At 41.6% G+C, this 15921-nt stretch overlaps 2 protein-coding genes across 2 annotated transcripts; one reads left to right on the forward strand and one right to left on the reverse strand.

The window, feature by feature from the left end:
* Positions 1–686: 686 nt before the first annotated feature.
* On the forward strand, positions 687–5175 carry LOC134177405 (actin-like). Its single transcript, XM_062644181.1, has 3 exons — positions 687–1082; positions 2607–3107; positions 4652–5175. Exons 1-3 carry the CDS (start codon positions 747–749, stop codon positions 5057–5059), a joined length of 1245 nt encoding a protein of 414 aa, XP_062500165.1. The 5' UTR covers positions 687–746; the 3' UTR covers positions 5060–5175.
* Positions 5176–7584: 2409 nt separating this feature from the next.
* LOC134177643 (uncharacterized) lies at positions 7585–15683 on the reverse strand. Its single transcript, XM_062644419.1, has 9 exons — positions 15543–15683; positions 14288–14386; positions 14035–14133; positions 13878–13976; positions 12985–13083; positions 12829–12927; positions 12679–12771; positions 12530–12617; positions 7585–10276 (listed from the first exon to the last, which is right to left on the reverse strand). Exons 1-9 carry the CDS (start codon positions 15681–15683, stop codon positions 7707–7709), a joined length of 3387 nt encoding a protein of 1128 aa, XP_062500403.1. The 3' UTR covers positions 7585–7706.
* Between the last annotated feature and the right edge of the window lie 238 nt (positions 15684–15921).

Here is a 15921-nt window from a genome sequence, read left to right on the forward strand (position 1 = left end):
AGTGTATGCAGATGTAAATTAGATTTTGAAGCTCATCAGTAGATGATTCCATGCAGTACTTCAATGTGTGCAAGTTTGTCTGAGTGTCTGCGTGGTCGTCATACTCGTACACGTGTAATTGTGCCAGCATGCACGTGCGTACGTGTGTGTGTACGTGTGTGTGTGTGTGTGTGTGTGTGTGTGTGTGTGTGTGTGTGTGTGTGTGTGTGTGTGTGTGTGTGTGTGTGTGTGTGTGAATTAATATCAATTAAGTTATCACCAAATATTATAACAGACCAACATTATGCTAAATCAGTCAATGAAGCACGTTCTTTATATCTATGTAATTATCTATTTATTTACTCATTTATTATTTTTTACTTATTTACTTATTTGTTTTTATGTAAAGATAAGTACGCTGCCTCGTACAAGTAGGCAGTTTCCCAAGCATATAGATTCCACTAACATTACAATCAACTGGACGTTCATACAATTCACTGATCTAGTTCTCAAAACCTAAAAAAACTGTAACATGTTCTGATTATCTCACAAATACCCGCGCATTTATTTCAGAATCTACAATAGAGATGTAGAAAGCCTAGCAAGCAAGCATGCTGATGGGAACGTCTATGCATGCACAAGATCGAGTTAGCACCAAACGTGTCAGACGTCAAATGACTGCCAACAAGTGTGTTAAAGCATTCGCGTCTTTGAGCATGTAGCAAAAACGTCAGAAGATTCCATACGGCTTATTGAATCTTGTGTTGATGGCAACGTTTATGGAAGACTTCTCCACTTCTCCTCCATCTTCTAGTTCTTCTTCATCTCCTTCTTCTCCATCTCCTACACCTTCTCCGTCACCCACATCTGCACACACAACTTCTGCAACACCTCTGACGATTGTTGTCGATACAGGTTCTTGGAACGTTAGAGCTGGACTTAGTGGGCCTGGTAAGATGCCTCGAGTGGTACGGGCCGATTCTGATGATTTCAGATGGGAGATTGTGACTGAAGGCAAATGGCGATTGCCCATCATGTTAGCGTGCGGACCAGACGCTGCGAAGCATGGGCTCAAAAGCGGTCCAGACCGAAACCTCGAAATGGTATGTTTACTTGGTACTGTCTGTTCTGGATGTTACTACGTGTACGTGTAACATTTTCCTGTTGACGTGACTTCATCAAAGCGCCAAGACTTAGTTGTCTATTAATTATATAAATAATGTAAACGTTGGTACAAAAATTTATGCGTTAATTTTTGGATACCCAAATACCCCAACAACTGTTAAAATGTCCAAGACCAAAAATTGAAATATTTCTTACAATTACTAAATGTTTCTAGTACAGTTAGATTAAATTATTTTGAAAATTTGAATTTAAATTGTTCTTGTTTGAAATTGTTTTGTCATTAAATAGTTTTATTTTCGATTGACTTCAGTTACGTAAGATATGAATGCAAAAGTGCTGTTTAGATGCAATGCAACATTGGGGAGCTATTACATGAATGTAGGATTTAGAAAATGCAAATGTAATGTTTTCCAAATTGATTACATACCATTATGTAGAGTAGTGTAATTTAATAAAGCAATTGCCTTTAAAACAATGTTTAAAACGTTAATTAATACACATAAAATTAAATGTTGTTGTTGTCATCGTCTAGTGGTGGTGGTGGTGGTGGTGGTTGTGTGTGTGTGTGTGTGTGTGTGTGTGTGTGTGTGTGTGTGTGTGTGTGTGTGTGTGTGTGTGTGTGTGTGTGTGTGTGTGTGTGTGTGTGGTGTGTGTGTGTGTGTGTGTGTGTGTGTGTGTGTGTGTGTGTGTGTGTGTGTGTGTGTGTGTGTGTGTGTGTGTGTGTGTGTGTGTGTGGTGTGTGTGTGTGTGTGTGTGTGTGTGTGTGTGTGTGTGTGTGTGTGTGTGGTGTGTGTGTGTGTGTGTGTGTGTGTGTGTGTGTGTGTGTGTGTGTGTGGTGTGTGTGTGTGTGTGTGTGTGTGTGTGTGTGTGTGTGTGTGTGTGGTGTGTGTGTGTGGTGTGTGTGGTGTGTGTGTGTGTGTGTGTGTGTGTGTGTGTGTGTGTGTGTGTGTGTGTGTGTGTGTGTGTGGTGTGTGTGTGTGTGGTGTGTGTGTGTGTGTGTGTGTGTGTGTGTGTGTGTGTGTGTGTGTGTGTGTGTGTGTGTGTGTGTGTGTGTGTGTGTGTGTGTGTGTGTGTGTGTGTGTGTGTGTGTGTGTGTGTGTGTGTGTGTGTACTCTTAGATTCATGCATTTGTACAAGTCAACACAAGCTGTAAATTGTTTATTCGACTAAGTTGTGCAAAAATTGGTAAACAGTATTATATTACAACTTCAAGTCTCTTGATGGTACACGACAACCAAATAAGATTTGATAAATAAATGGCTGTTATCACAGGCGTATGAAACTTTCAGGTTTGTGGGGTCAAACAGTACGATCTTGTACAACATAATTGCATTTCTGAGAAAAGCAATGACATAAAAATTATTGTGGAAACGGCCCCCTATGCCCCTTGGCCCCCCTATGCCCCTTGGCCCCCCTATGCCCCTTGGCCCCCCTTGTTCCTACGCCTATGACTGCATGTCATCATTGTCAACAATAGATTCTACCCTACTTGTTGTCTACAGATTTGGAAATGCATAATTCTCAACGTCCTGAAAGCGTCACCAGACCAACATCCCGTTCTTCTCGTCGAAGATCCAACGACAACAGCAGAAGAACGCAAGCGGTCGATCGAAATAATGTTCGAGAAGTTGCTCGTTCCTGGGCTATTCATCGCTACCAGTCCCGCACTGTCAATGCACTGGACCGGCCAGAGCACGGGCGTCGTCGTCGACTGCGGTCACAACAGCACCAACATTGTACCGTTTTACCACTTACAGACTCTCCAATCGCAAGCCAAAAAGCTCAACTACGGAGGTGAGGACGTGACAAAGTATATCAAATATCAACTGGCCAGACGACGCAAGAGACGGTTCACTCTCAGAGACAACAGCCCGTCGGCAATAGAAGCGGCTAGAGTGATAAAACACGCGCTGCTCTATCGACCTAGAGGTGCTCACAGCGATCGCGGTCCGGTAGAAATTACGCCTGAAGATGACGCAGTCTGGTCACTGAACGAAGAAAAGGTAATTCTCAAACTCAAAAAATGTAAAAATATTAAGACCACAAGAATTTTTTTTTATTTTTTATTTTATTTTATTTTTTTTTTTTTTTTTTTTTTTTTACACCGTATTTTTATTAAACGCCTCTCTCAAATAAACGCCGCCCTTGTTTGATTAAACGCTGCATTTGCAAAAAACCATATTAATAAATGCAAATACCTTCCCGTTAATTGACGCCGCACTCTATTTACCGCACATCCACTATTATGGAACACAATGGCTAGAGAACTGTCCAACCATGCAGGCCTTGAACATTGATCATGTCGCTTTCTTTGTGCACTAAATAACCTTCATTATTTGGTTGAATTATACTTGCAGATTTTTCTGAATGACGATAATTAACTGTCTAGTACACTGACTCACAGTATGGCGACTCAAATGCCTACTAATAAATAGACGCCACCCTCGTTTAAACGCCGCAGTTGCAAGTATAACAAAATAAACGCCGCGGCGTTTATTCTAAGACATGTTCAGAAATTGTGTTTGCGTGTGTGCGTTTCATTTCTATTACATGTATTATTATTTAAATTTTATATATTTTGTATTTACTATTCCTATTTTTATTATTTTGTTACTAATTTAAATTTTAATGCACAAACATGTACCCACGCGTGCGTGCGCGCGCTTCATTTCTATTTTTATTATTATAGTTATATATTATTTATATATTAATTTATATTTAGTATTTTGTTATCTTATTGATAATTTAAATTTCAATGTACAAAATGGCCCCATGCGTGCGTGCGTGCACTTCATTTCTAGTTTTATTATTTATATTTTTATATATTGTTAACATATTAATTAATATTTTATTTTATTTTATAACTAATTCAATTTTAAATTCACAAAAATGTACTCATGCGTGCTTGCGCGAGCTTCATTTCTATTTTTTTTAAATTTATACTTATATATATATGTATTAATTTATGTATTTGTATTTTATTATGTTATTACATTATAAAAACAGAAAAAATGAAGTGAACGCACGAATGGGGCCATTTTTGTACATTAAAATTCAAATTAGTAATATATATATATATATATATATATACATTATGTATTAATTGACATTTCTGTATTTTATTATCTTATTACAAATTTAAATTTTAATGTACAAAATGGACCCATGGATGCGTGCGTGCGTGCGTTTTATTTCATTTCTATTATTTCTATTTATTATTTTTATATATTCATATTTAGTATTTTTATTTTTTATAATACACATTTTATTTGGAATACATTATTTTACACTAACTCAAATTTTAATGCCCAAAATGGACCCATTTAATAATATGCCTTAACAATACAACCATGCATTCCTCTGTTGTACGCCAACCAACTTGATATACAGTCCCAATAAACTATTACAACAAAACTTCAAATTCCTAAATGTAAACCTTTTAGTTATTTTTAAAAAAACATGCCCACCATTAAAAATTGATGGGCGGGTTCCTGTAAAAAACCAATTTTATTCTTGTGACCTAACTGTCTATTGTGTATACATGCAGTTGCTCAGATTTAGTCCCGAATTTTTTACCTGTACGGAGAGTCTGTTTCGTCCGTTTCTATTTGGCAAGTTTGTGGACGGATTGCACCAGGAGGTGCGCAACGTAATCGAATCGTGTCCGGAAGAAATGTGGATGGATCTGTACAAGAACGTGTTGCTGTGTGGCAGTGGCTCCATGTTCCAGTCTTTACGAGATCGATTTCTGATTCACATATCGAGGATTGAGACGAGTTGTGCAGAAGTAAACGTCGCCACTCCAGATAATCGTGAACATAGTGCTTGGCTTGGGGGCAGCAAACTGGCGTCTTCAGCCGTGTTTCACGACGAGCTGCTGGCTAGTAGACTGGATTATCATGAGTGTGGTGACTCTGTCTTTCAGAGAAGTCCGAGAAGTTCGATGTTTGAATGATCGAGTGCGTTGGCATGATTAATGCTTACTTTCCTTGTACATCAATAAACAAATAAATTAATTAATTGAGTGCACATGTTTCTTATATAATGGTAACACTATAAATATTTAAAAAATTGAGGTTGTTTGCATGGCCAGTATAACGTGTGACAAGTGACATCTACTAGCCAACATCTACAGTGAATTCAATTTACTGACGGATATTGTCATTTATTTTCGATCTCAGAAGACATTTTAAGACACGTCTCAAGTTTTTGTGTACTCAGACATGCCTGTGTGTGTGTGTGTGTGTGTGTGTGTGTGTGTGTGTGTGTGTGTGTGTGTGTGTGCGTGAGTGTGTGTGTAGAATTGCACAAGCAGGAAAGTGCTTTGGAGCACTAACAGCTGTCTTTCAGTCTCCCCGTGTAACATCTGAAACAAAAAAAGTGCTGTTCCAGTCAACTGTCTTATCAGTTCTACTGTATGGGTCATCTTCTTGGGCCGTGATTAGAAGAGATATCACAAGGCTTGTCACATTTACAAAGCAATGTCAACGTTTCATGCTGAGAATAGACAAGTTCAAACAACAATTGGAACGAATCACATCAAATGACATCAGGCACAAGCTTGGCAATCTTGAAACTGCAGAAGACTCTTTGATGGCTCAGCGGCTTAGATGGCTTGGTCATCTAGAACGTATAGAAGATCATCGTCTGCCCGAGCAGCTGCTTCATGCGTGGCTACCATCAGCTCGTCCAGCGCATAGGGTCAGACTAAGGTGGAAAGACAGGATTCTAAAAGACCTCAAAATGGTTGGCCTAACAAGCACCTGGTCCCAGCTTACGCAGGACAGGCAGAAGGCAGAAGTGGAAGAACGTCTGTGCTAGCAAAATTAACTCAATCATCACTTCAAGAGTAGAATTAGAAAATGCCCAAAGTAGTCAGAAGGCTTGTGACAGAGCCGATCCCAGCAGATGTCAAGACCAACAGCCTCTGCTGTGCACTGTACCTGCAAGTGACTGTTTAAGTCACAAACAGGGAAAAAAGTCACAATTGCAACAATGGACAAAATTGCCTAGATCCCGGGAACGAGCAAAGGCTGGAATCAAGTGCGACAGATGTGGTCGTTTATTCACACGAGAGAGTGACAAGAAAAGACATAAATGTCATCAACGTGCATAGATTTGTGACCTATTTACCAGATAGTGATTTCCTTTTCCTTACGCTTTTTACGTTTCGCCATCATCCATGTGGATGGGCAGTTGAAGGTTGAAGGTGTGTGTGTGTGTGTGTGTGTGTGTGTGTGTGTGTGTGTGTGTGTGTGTGTGTGTGTGTGTGTGTGTGTGTGTGTGTGTGTGTTGTGTGTGTTGTGTGTTTGTTTGTTTGTGTGTGTGTGTTGTGTGTTTGTTTGTTTGTTTGTTTGTGTGTGTGTGTGTGTGTGTGTGTGTGTGTGTGTGTGTGTGTGTGTGTGTGTGTGTGTGTGTGTGTGTGTGTGTGTGTGTGTGTGTGTGTGTGTGGTGCGATAGCTCAGTTGGTTAGAGAGACATTTGCTTTTCTCGCCTCAGGAGTATGAATGAGTACCTGGTCATTGAATGGGGTCCTCAGAGGCCATCGACTGTGATGTGATATCAGCCACTGCCATGGGGTCCTGGTGAGGCTTCGGGTGCTCACACCACAGTTGGCTTCGCAGGTTGGTGCTCCCGTAAGTGCCTGGCCCGGCTCCAGGAGTTTGCTAGCGCAGGCCCAGAGTTCCCCGAGTAGCGCACAGGACCCAGCTTAACAGCTGGAAGCGTGACCTCTGAGAGGCAGCTCCTGACATTTAGGATTTAAGATTTAGGTGTGTGTGTGTGTGTGTGTGTGTGTGTGTGTGTGTGTGTGTGTGTGTGTGTTTGTGTGTGTGTGTGTGTGTGTGTGTGTGTGTGTGTGTGTGTTTGTGTGTGTGTGTGTGTGTGTGTGTGTGTGTGTGTGTGTGTGTGCGCGCGCGTGTGTGTACAAGTATACGTGGTCATTTATTATAAACTAAACCGACTGTGACTACCTTTAAATGTAAAATAGTAAAATTTCTGTATATCTCATTAGTATCCTGTTTTAGCAATCCCAGCAGCAAACCATGTAACACACTTTCTGCGATGCAGCTACAATATACATTCTGGGCATTGTAGAAATAGCTAATGAACCAAGTATCAGTACAGGTAGCTCTATGTTGGATATATGCTGCTCTAGAACTAACTGATTTAACAAAGATTGACAACATAAATTTCACTGAAGGATATCTTTACAACAAACATTATTTACTTTAATCTTGAACACAATATTCTTAAATCTAAAGACACTCGAACCTTGACAGTCACTTGCAGAGTTTGCTCAAACGTAGGTTATTTCTAAACGTTCTTCCACGAGTCATGCAAGTCGTCCACCTAGCTATCACACTATGCAAGTGTAGCATATATGTTGTCGTACAAATAGACTTAGCTAATATGTACAAAGTAACATGCATGAATACAGCTCAGTATCAAACAAGAGCTCCACGATCTGGACAAGACGAATTGTCAACTGTTTGCATGTTCATTCTATTAATTTTTCTAGCAATGTTTTACAATATATTGAAGTCTTTACCTTTACATCATATCATGATAACTAAACTCATCCAATTTACCAGGCCAATTTTCTACTGTATCTTTCTACGTTTCATGCTACCAAACACTTTTTCTGCTCTCCGTCTACACTTTGCTTGAATCAAAGCCTTATAAAGCCGTCCGACGGTCGCCATTTCGCCATGCTCATCGATCCAGGTCTCCAGCATGGCTTGCGCTTGCTCGCTAAGTCTCATTGAGTGCTGACATTCTATCTCTTCTATCTGCGCCCGACGAAATTTCAGTTGCCTTGCAACTTTTTTCCACTTGAGACCTATGTTGCAAGCTACATTGGCAACTTCTTCATCCGTGGGCATTCGCTTCCAGTCTGCTAAAACATAAGCACTTTGCTCAACGAACGAAGTGTCACAGTCAACAGAGAATGCTGATGTACCGGCACATGCTGAGACATTTCTTTCTCTCCTTTTGATCGGCGATTTTCCATACCACATATTGATTTTGTCACAGAGCATTCTAGAGCTAAGACGACTGGAACCGGATATTAGTAGAGGACGTTGAACGTTGTAGTTACAAAGGGAAATAATCAGATTGGGATTTATGGTAGCCACTGGTCTATATCCACTTGATCGTTCTTCTTGTGGTAATAGGCAACATAGCTCAAGCTGTAGTCCCGCCATTCCCATTTTTTTCGAATTTTCCAAGTGACGAGAAAGGAATTCTCTTATATCACTGCAATGTTGCACGTAAACTTTTTCCTTGATTTCTAAATTGTCTACCGTATTTACTGTTGCAATTATGTAGCGTTGCTGGTAGTAGACCAGCTCCAGGTTGAGGTCGTCTGGCAAGCAGAAAACTGCACGATCTCTTGTTAGAGACATAGTAGTCATGTAAGAGGCCGCACAGGCTACAAGTCGAAAATACAGAGTCTCGAGTAGAATGTCAACCCCAACTGAACGAAAGATCAAAGATGGTGGCCGAGATTGACAAAGAGTGTCTTCCTGCCAGAAGTAAACTCCTTTGTGATCTTCAGCAATCATGCACGGCACAAATAAATCTGAGCCTGGTTCAATCTTGTTCTTGTCACAAGATGGAAATGCAACGTCAAACAGTTGAAAGAGCCCTAAGACTGATAGAACGTTTTCTTGTCTGATGCCAGCTTTATGCAGTTGATGTTCCGCCAGTGGCCAGGACATAAGACCTGTTTTGAGCAGGTTACTAGCGTCTTGTCTAAGAATTGGTGGCAAATGAACTGGATCGATAATGGTCACAAATGCTGACAAACCGTTAACAACCCACTGCGGATCAGTAAAAACGACATCTTGGATCTTGGGGACATCTGGGTAGTAGAGAAACAGGCCATAGCTAACGAGACAGTGCAGACCCAATTCGACTTCTTCGGTCGTCTCGATCTCACAGACGTGTTGGGCGAGTATTGTAATGCATTTCAGTTCGACCACTTTATACTGAGGCATCCGAGACAAACGACACACCATTTTCCAAAGAACCAGCCACCTCAGAGGAATCGGATCCTGAGACAAAGAATGAGCAACAGCCATTTGTTCGATCTTCATCTTAATCAGAAGAATGATTTCGTCAGGATGACCGCTGCCAGACTTCTTGTTGTCCACAGGAAAAAGCAACCGGCTACTACCAATCTCTGGAGGCACTACGTGAGCCTCAAATCCCTTGCTCTGGATGATATCCCGTAGAATAGCCTCGTGGCTTTCGACGTTGTTGGCTGCATTTTCTTCTCCAGCATGTGACGCTGCAAAAAAGACAGGAGGTGATGCTACACCCTCGGTCTTCCCAAGGTAGAGAGTGGGCAATGCGTTGCCGTGGGCTGCCTTGATTGCTGACAAACAGTAGCGGATGTAGTCTGAGTCACTGTGTATTCTGCCTGACACTCGTGGAAGGATTGTATCTACCGCGCTTGCACGGTACGTCGACGAGAATGGATGGTCAGGATCTCTAGCCAGATTGGACATGACAATGTACGCTGTGTTGTTGTATTTTGAAGAATTGGGCATCAATGCTGAATGTGTTGGAATAAAGACTTCCTGCCCACCCAAGTCTCTCATCGTGGCCACAACCATTCCGTCATACACATGGAAGAGATCTTCATCATAGCGGAGCTGTTCTATAAGCCACGCTTGCTGACACGTCAATTCCTTACACGAAGCGGCAAGATCGTGACCAATAGAACTCTTGGACATAATTTCGTTGTATTTGTTGTCTCTCTCAGTTTCGGAATCACTAGAAATAGGGCTTGATGTAACTCCATCGGGGATATTTTCTTGCTTCAAAATAGGCCGAGTACTAGTGTGTGATGACAGTTCTGTAGATGAGTGACCTAATGATGGAACTTGAGCTCCGTCAACAAATCCATAAGCCAAGAGATCGTCGATTACCGAACTGGATTCCTTCCAACCTTGTGTTGATCTAACTGCCATCCTGACAGCGGCTCCTTGTGTGCTCAGCTGGTTCTCCTCAAATGGTAAGTCCAAGAGTGAATCAGTAAAGCTGGTCTTCCCAGCGCCATCTTTGCCAGTAACTATGAGAAGTAGAAAGGCAACTTTAACGCAGCCCCTTTCCAGAGCCTTCTCATACAGTGAGATCGCCCGTCGTCCTAAACGTGCAAGAGCACCTGCACAAGAACAATGAATTTGACTGTCAATCTGTATTCTTCAGCAATTGCATATTGAAATACGAGAATTAAGGGTACTGTATACAAATAGGCAGAAAAAGATCTAGCAGTCAAATAACGACAAAAATCTCAAAAGTTTGAAAAAGTGTGGTGACAAGAAATCCAAACCTGCTAAAATGGCGGAAAATGCAAAAAGAGAAAGTGCAGTGTGGACGCCAAACTAAAACTCGCTTTGATACACAGCAGGTGCAAAGCGTCCGCCCATTCACGAGCTGTATTGCTGTCAGATAGTTGTGGACCACCAAAACGTAAGTAAGGTTTACGCCATCAACACCCTAGATGGTCAACAAATGTGTGTTTCCCACATGTGCATGAGACAGGAGACCGACTCTATAAACAAACCACTTCCATTAATTGGTGACAACTACAGACATGGGCATAATTATGAAGCCACCCCCATATCAGCTGACGCATGGAAATGAACAATTACAGATTTATGACTATACCTGCTGACGCGCTGATTCTACATCAAATCATGCTATTTAGGTATTTATATTGTTCTGATTGGACGCTTTGACAACCCATAGTAACAAACAATTAGAGAATGACCAGACTAACCACCGCCACCATACATTACCATGTCCAAACCGTTCATGTTGTGACGTCACAAGAGCAGACTCACAATATGCAAGTAAACTAAAACGTATAGTCTCCTCTGACATAACAAAGTCTTTTTATTGTTTAGAAGCTTTTTGAAAAACGATTTTCATTATTAACTTTCAAACTAATTGAACTGACAGCAAGAAGCAGTCATGTAGGTCACACATGATCACCTCCAATCTCAGGCATGTGAATGGCACAATCAGAGCCATTACCTCACAATTATGACTTGATTTAATTTACTAAAAAGTGTAGCTCGGAGTGGCTCCATAATTATGCCCATGTCTGTAACTCAAGACGCTGCATAATGAAGATTAAAATGGCACATGGCAGATAACTCTGTACTTTGATAGGTTTTTTCAAGATTGTTTAGCTGCTGCATTACCTCACACAGACGAGAATCCTTCTGTAAGTGAGGGTCAGCAGAAAGTGTGACCAAGACTTCTTGCAACTAACTAGTCTAAGCAGGCGTGTCTAAAAGCGAAGTAGTCATAGATGCCTCTATATAGACCTTAGCACATTAGTGCATCTGAAGTCAACATGGCATGGATAAATTTCTAGACTCTTCTCAAACAATTCGAAGACTTACAGGAAAACTCTAAAGTAAATTAGGAAGCTTCAGAGAAGAAAAGAAGCAAAAATTAGAAGACTGCATCCCTAAAAGCATCAGAAATGGCAGAATTGACTGCTATGAAGAGCTCTGCTCAGTAGTATAGGCCTAAACAGTGATCAGATCACCAGCATAGCATGGTCCTTATGTCTTAGGGAGCTGATCAATCAAACTGCAAAGCCACGCCCATTCTTATACTTCTTTACTTTCACAGTATGAAAGTCTATCGTTACCAGGACAGTGTGGTGGACAAAGATTCGTCTCACTATTTGGTAACCTGAGGAAAACATGGCGCTTTTGCTTGACACGCCTACAAAGATTGGGGAGGATATATCCCTCCTAGGCTCCCCAATGCTACACCAGTGATCAGATCAATCTACATGTGTAAAGTACCTGTAATAGGAGAATTGGTAAATAAGTGCTAGTGATTAGATATCTGATATAGCAGATGTTGTAGCATACTCGCTTGATTTTTACCCCACTCCCATGGTCTCAAGTATGGGATGCGGCTTTTCTCATAAATTTGACATCTAATGTGGTAACTTGGTGGAAGTGATTGATTCATTAGCTCAAACAGCATGTTGTTACACTAAAATCTTTGATATGTATATGAGTCATCAAACCTTCAACATGTGGTCAACAGACATGTGCAAGTTAAAAATATTATTTCTACAGTCGCAAATCTAGCAAACAGTCACTGTGCAAAGCGCTATTTAGCACTAATTAAATGACTTAAAGAGGCGTGAAATGCATAACGACTTGGCCAAAGTTGGGTGTGGCGGATTACTTGAGCCTTGGGGTAATAATCAAGCGAGTACGGTACTCAGTATGTAAGTTAAACATGGGCTATGATAACAAGCTATTCTCTCCCTCAAAAGGACATGCCTTTATACCTTGAGGTATAAGTGCAGTCTGCAGAGCCTCGCGCTATACCAGCATGCCTTTCTCAGTGAGGTACTATGGCAATACAGTCTAAGCTTCACCTCTGACTCCAGTACTCTCTTCTGATGCCTCATCATTCTCAGCCTCTGAGCAGCTATTGGATTTGCTTCCAGACATTGAAATATCGTCCTAACACAATCCAGACATTCATAGTATTTGAAAACTATCTGCAATAGTTTAGTACGTTTACCTCATGTTTTGACATATACGTGTTTGCAGCAAGGAAGTCAGCTGTTTCTTCGTGACCATTTTCTTCAGCAAGATCAAGAGCAGTCTTTCCTTGCTAAATGCAAAAAATATTACGTGTACAAAATCACACATTTAAGATAAGTAGACTGACCCCATTAACTGCCGATGCATTGCAGTGCTTTTCAATCAGCAGCTGTATGACTGCAATCTTACCCCATGCAGCCCCACACATCAAAGGTGTATCAAGCTCCTGCAAATACAAGAAAGTGATGAGCTAACAAGAGGTGGTGCAACAAAGAAATGTTACATCATTCTTGGCTTCTATGTCAGCACCATTGCACAAGAGACACTCAGCCACATTTGCATGGCCTTGTCTGCAAGCCAAGTGTAGCGGAGTTTGTTCAAACTAGAGCAATTAGAACAATTTATACTGATACATCAATTGTTGTATGTAGGTTTGCTTCTGCCTATGTATAGTACGTGTACATGTGTTTAGCCATATGCATTGGTTTTTGTTCATCTGGACACCGTTGTTGTAGTTGTTGTTATTGTTGTTGTTGTTGTTGTTGTTGTGTGTGTGTGTGTGTGTGTGTAAATTTGATCTTGTGTTTGCAAGTTGGTTGTAGTAGATCTACACACACACACACACACACACACACACACACACACACACACACACACACACACACACACACACGCACGCACGCACACACACACACACACACACATGGCAAATTGATAAGGAGCTACTATTGAACCCCCAGCCAGACGGCTGAGTCCCTGTGCACTAAGCAGGAACTATGTGCTGCGCTAAGCAATCTCCTAGAGCCTGGCCAGGTGCTTGCAGGAGCACCGACTGCGAAGCGACCTGTGGTGTGGGCACCCGAAGTCTCATCAGGACCCCAGTGTCTGATGGACTTTGTTGCAGTCTTTGCCTTTGCCATCCTAGTCAAAGACCAGGTAATCATTTATTCTCCTGAGTCGAGACAGGCAATCATGTGTAAGTTTCTAGCCCAAGGAAATTATGCCATAGCTCGCCATCACTGTGACTTGAACTTGCCACCCTGCAAGGTCCCGGATGTTTCCATTCTCCACGCATCCTCTAACCAATTGAGCTACAGCGACACACACACACACACACACACACACACACACACACACACACACACACACACACACACACTATATGGATGTACTTACAAATGTTCTTGAATCAGGATCTATCTGTTTACTCAAAAGAGCCTTCGCAACATTCTCGTGTCCATTAAAGCATGCACAGTGCAGAGGTGTCCATGCCCTCTAAAAACAATAAACAATAAATAAAAATTAAAAACTGAAATCATAGAAATACACTCACTCGTCCCTTTGCATCGGCCTTTGCTCCACTCTGTAAGAGCGTTTCTGCTACCTCAACATGTCCTCTCTTCGAGGCAACATGCAAAGCAGTACCTCCAATCTACAAATTTTTAAAAATAATTAAAATTATTAGTTCTATTACATTAATTACTAAGTTTGGTAAATATAAATTAATTAAAAAGAATACTAATTTAAATTTTATGTAACAATTAATACCTATATATATATATATATATAATAAGTCTTGCACTTACACTGTCGAGTCCATTGACTTCAGCTTGGTTGTTCAATAACAACAATACCATTTCTCTATCGCCCGCAAAGCTTGCATAATGTAGAAGTGGACACTCGATCTACAATTAAAACGGTAATTTTTATATAATCACGCAGTATCCAAAGCATAAATACAATTTCTTACCAAGCAAGAAGTTGCCTACGACCACTCTAGCTGGCGCATGCGTACAAATACGTCGATCCTCAACTACGTGATATACTTCAGTGCCTCAGGAAACACGCGTTTAAACATTACAAGGGTGTCGCTGGACCTCCAAAATTGGAGAGGTCAGCTGCTTGGGTTCTGGAAGCTTTCAGGAAGCTTGTGGTTGTACAAGTCACACCTACTGGGGCGAGGTTTGGCCTCCCATTGTGTACACTAATGTGCTGTATGAACGTTGTAATACATGTATAGTTTGCTTCTAAAATATTGACATTCAAAGTACTGGTAGACTACCTTCAACTCTCAACATGACATGTCACGTGCAGCAGGGGTGCGCTACTGGTGCCAAAATTGGCGACAGCACTGGGCCATTGGCGACAGCACTGGCACCACTCGTGCCCTGTCCTGGCGACACGAACTTGCTAAAATAGATTCTCACTCTGACCTTCTGGAGTCGGTATCTAGTCTAATGTAATTTCCCATTAATTGAATAAATCGCTGGACCAGATGCACTATCTGCATTGCCGTGACGACTGCAAGCACGTGTCGTAGGCTTGATGTCCACGGAGACAGCAGACGCCAAGCTCTCCGCATTGAACGATATGGCTCAAAAACCGCTTGAAGAGTTCTTTAGGCAGACCTGTGGCCGTCGAACTTCTTGTGAAGGTTCAGCCGTTGAAATCCAGGGCGCTCCTAGTAGTACGTCCGACTGTGACGTGCCAGTGGAGACAAACGAGAACGCTACCGCTTTGCTGTCCACCAGGCTTGATAAAACTTTCCCACCCCTGCATGCATATGCACGATGAAGAGGAAACGCCTCCGTAATAACAGTTGTGTTGAAATTTTTGCTACAAGGACTTTCAGTTTAGCAATAATCTGCACACCATATGACGATTGATGTAGAAAGCTAGAGCAACTATAGTCGACAAACCGTGAGACCGAAAGACGTTGTTTGCTATCTAGCGACCAATTAGCACGTTTGAATTCGAAGTAACCTGCCAGTATTTTGGCGCGTACGAGGTCTGTTGCTGTAGAGATCGATCAACGAGTGTACGTACTATTAGTACACCTACCTCTTCTGCCCACCATTCCGGCGTCTCTCGTACGGTCACGTTTGCAGAAATTCCTCTACGGATCAAGCTGGCGGCCGTATCCAACGACTTTCTCTTGACTGCTTGAACGAGCGGATAGTGATCCGTCAAGAACCTCTGCATCTCTACCAGACGCTGTCAGGAAGTCAAAAAAATTAATGGATCATGAACTGGTTGCTAGCCGCGCGTCCGAATGAAGAATGAGGTTTTTCCACACGTACTCGTGACGGGAAGTGTGAGCATTGCATCATGATCACGGTCATTAGATGGTAACATTATGGTAACATTTTATCAGCCACTGCATACCAAGTGTAACAACGCGACACGCCCATAGCTCAACTTACAACTTTAGATCCTTACA

Source organism: Corticium candelabrum, chromosome 3 (assembly GCF_963422355.1).
Source record: "Corticium candelabrum chromosome 3, ooCorCand1.1, whole genome shotgun sequence".
In the NCBI taxonomy this organism is placed as follows: domain Eukaryota; kingdom Metazoa; phylum Porifera; class Homoscleromorpha; order Homosclerophorida; family Plakinidae; genus Corticium; species Corticium candelabrum.

What these genes read in the sequence shown, in the direction of transcription:
- LOC134177405 (XM_062644181.1), top strand. Translation starts at nt 747, where the DNA reads ATGGCAACGTTTATGGAAGACTTCTCCACTTCTCCTCCATCTTCTAGT. An exon ending in CAGACCGAAACCTCGAAATG is followed by an intron (nt 1,083 to 2,606) that starts GTATGTTTACTT and finishes TGTTGTCTACAG; the next exon opens with ATTTGGAAATGCATAATTCT. An exon ending in GGTCACTGAACGAAGAAAAG is followed by an intron (nt 3,108 to 4,651) that starts GTAATTCTCAAA and finishes GTATACATGCAG; the next exon opens with TTGCTCAGATTTAGTCCCGA.
- LOC134177643 (XM_062644419.1), bottom strand. Translation starts at nt 15,683, where the DNA reads ATGCAGAGGTTCTTGACGGATCACTATCCGCTCGTTCAAGCAGTCAAG. An exon ending in ACATAGAAGCCAAGAATGAT is followed by an intron (nt 12,928 to 12,984) that starts GTAACATTTCTT and finishes TTGTATTTGCAG; the next exon opens with GAGCTTGATACACCTTTGAT. An exon ending in AGAGAGTACTGGAGTCAGAG is followed by an intron (nt 10,277 to 12,529) that starts GTGAAGCTTAGA and finishes GTTCTTGTGCAG; the next exon opens with GTGCTCTTGCACGTTTAGGA.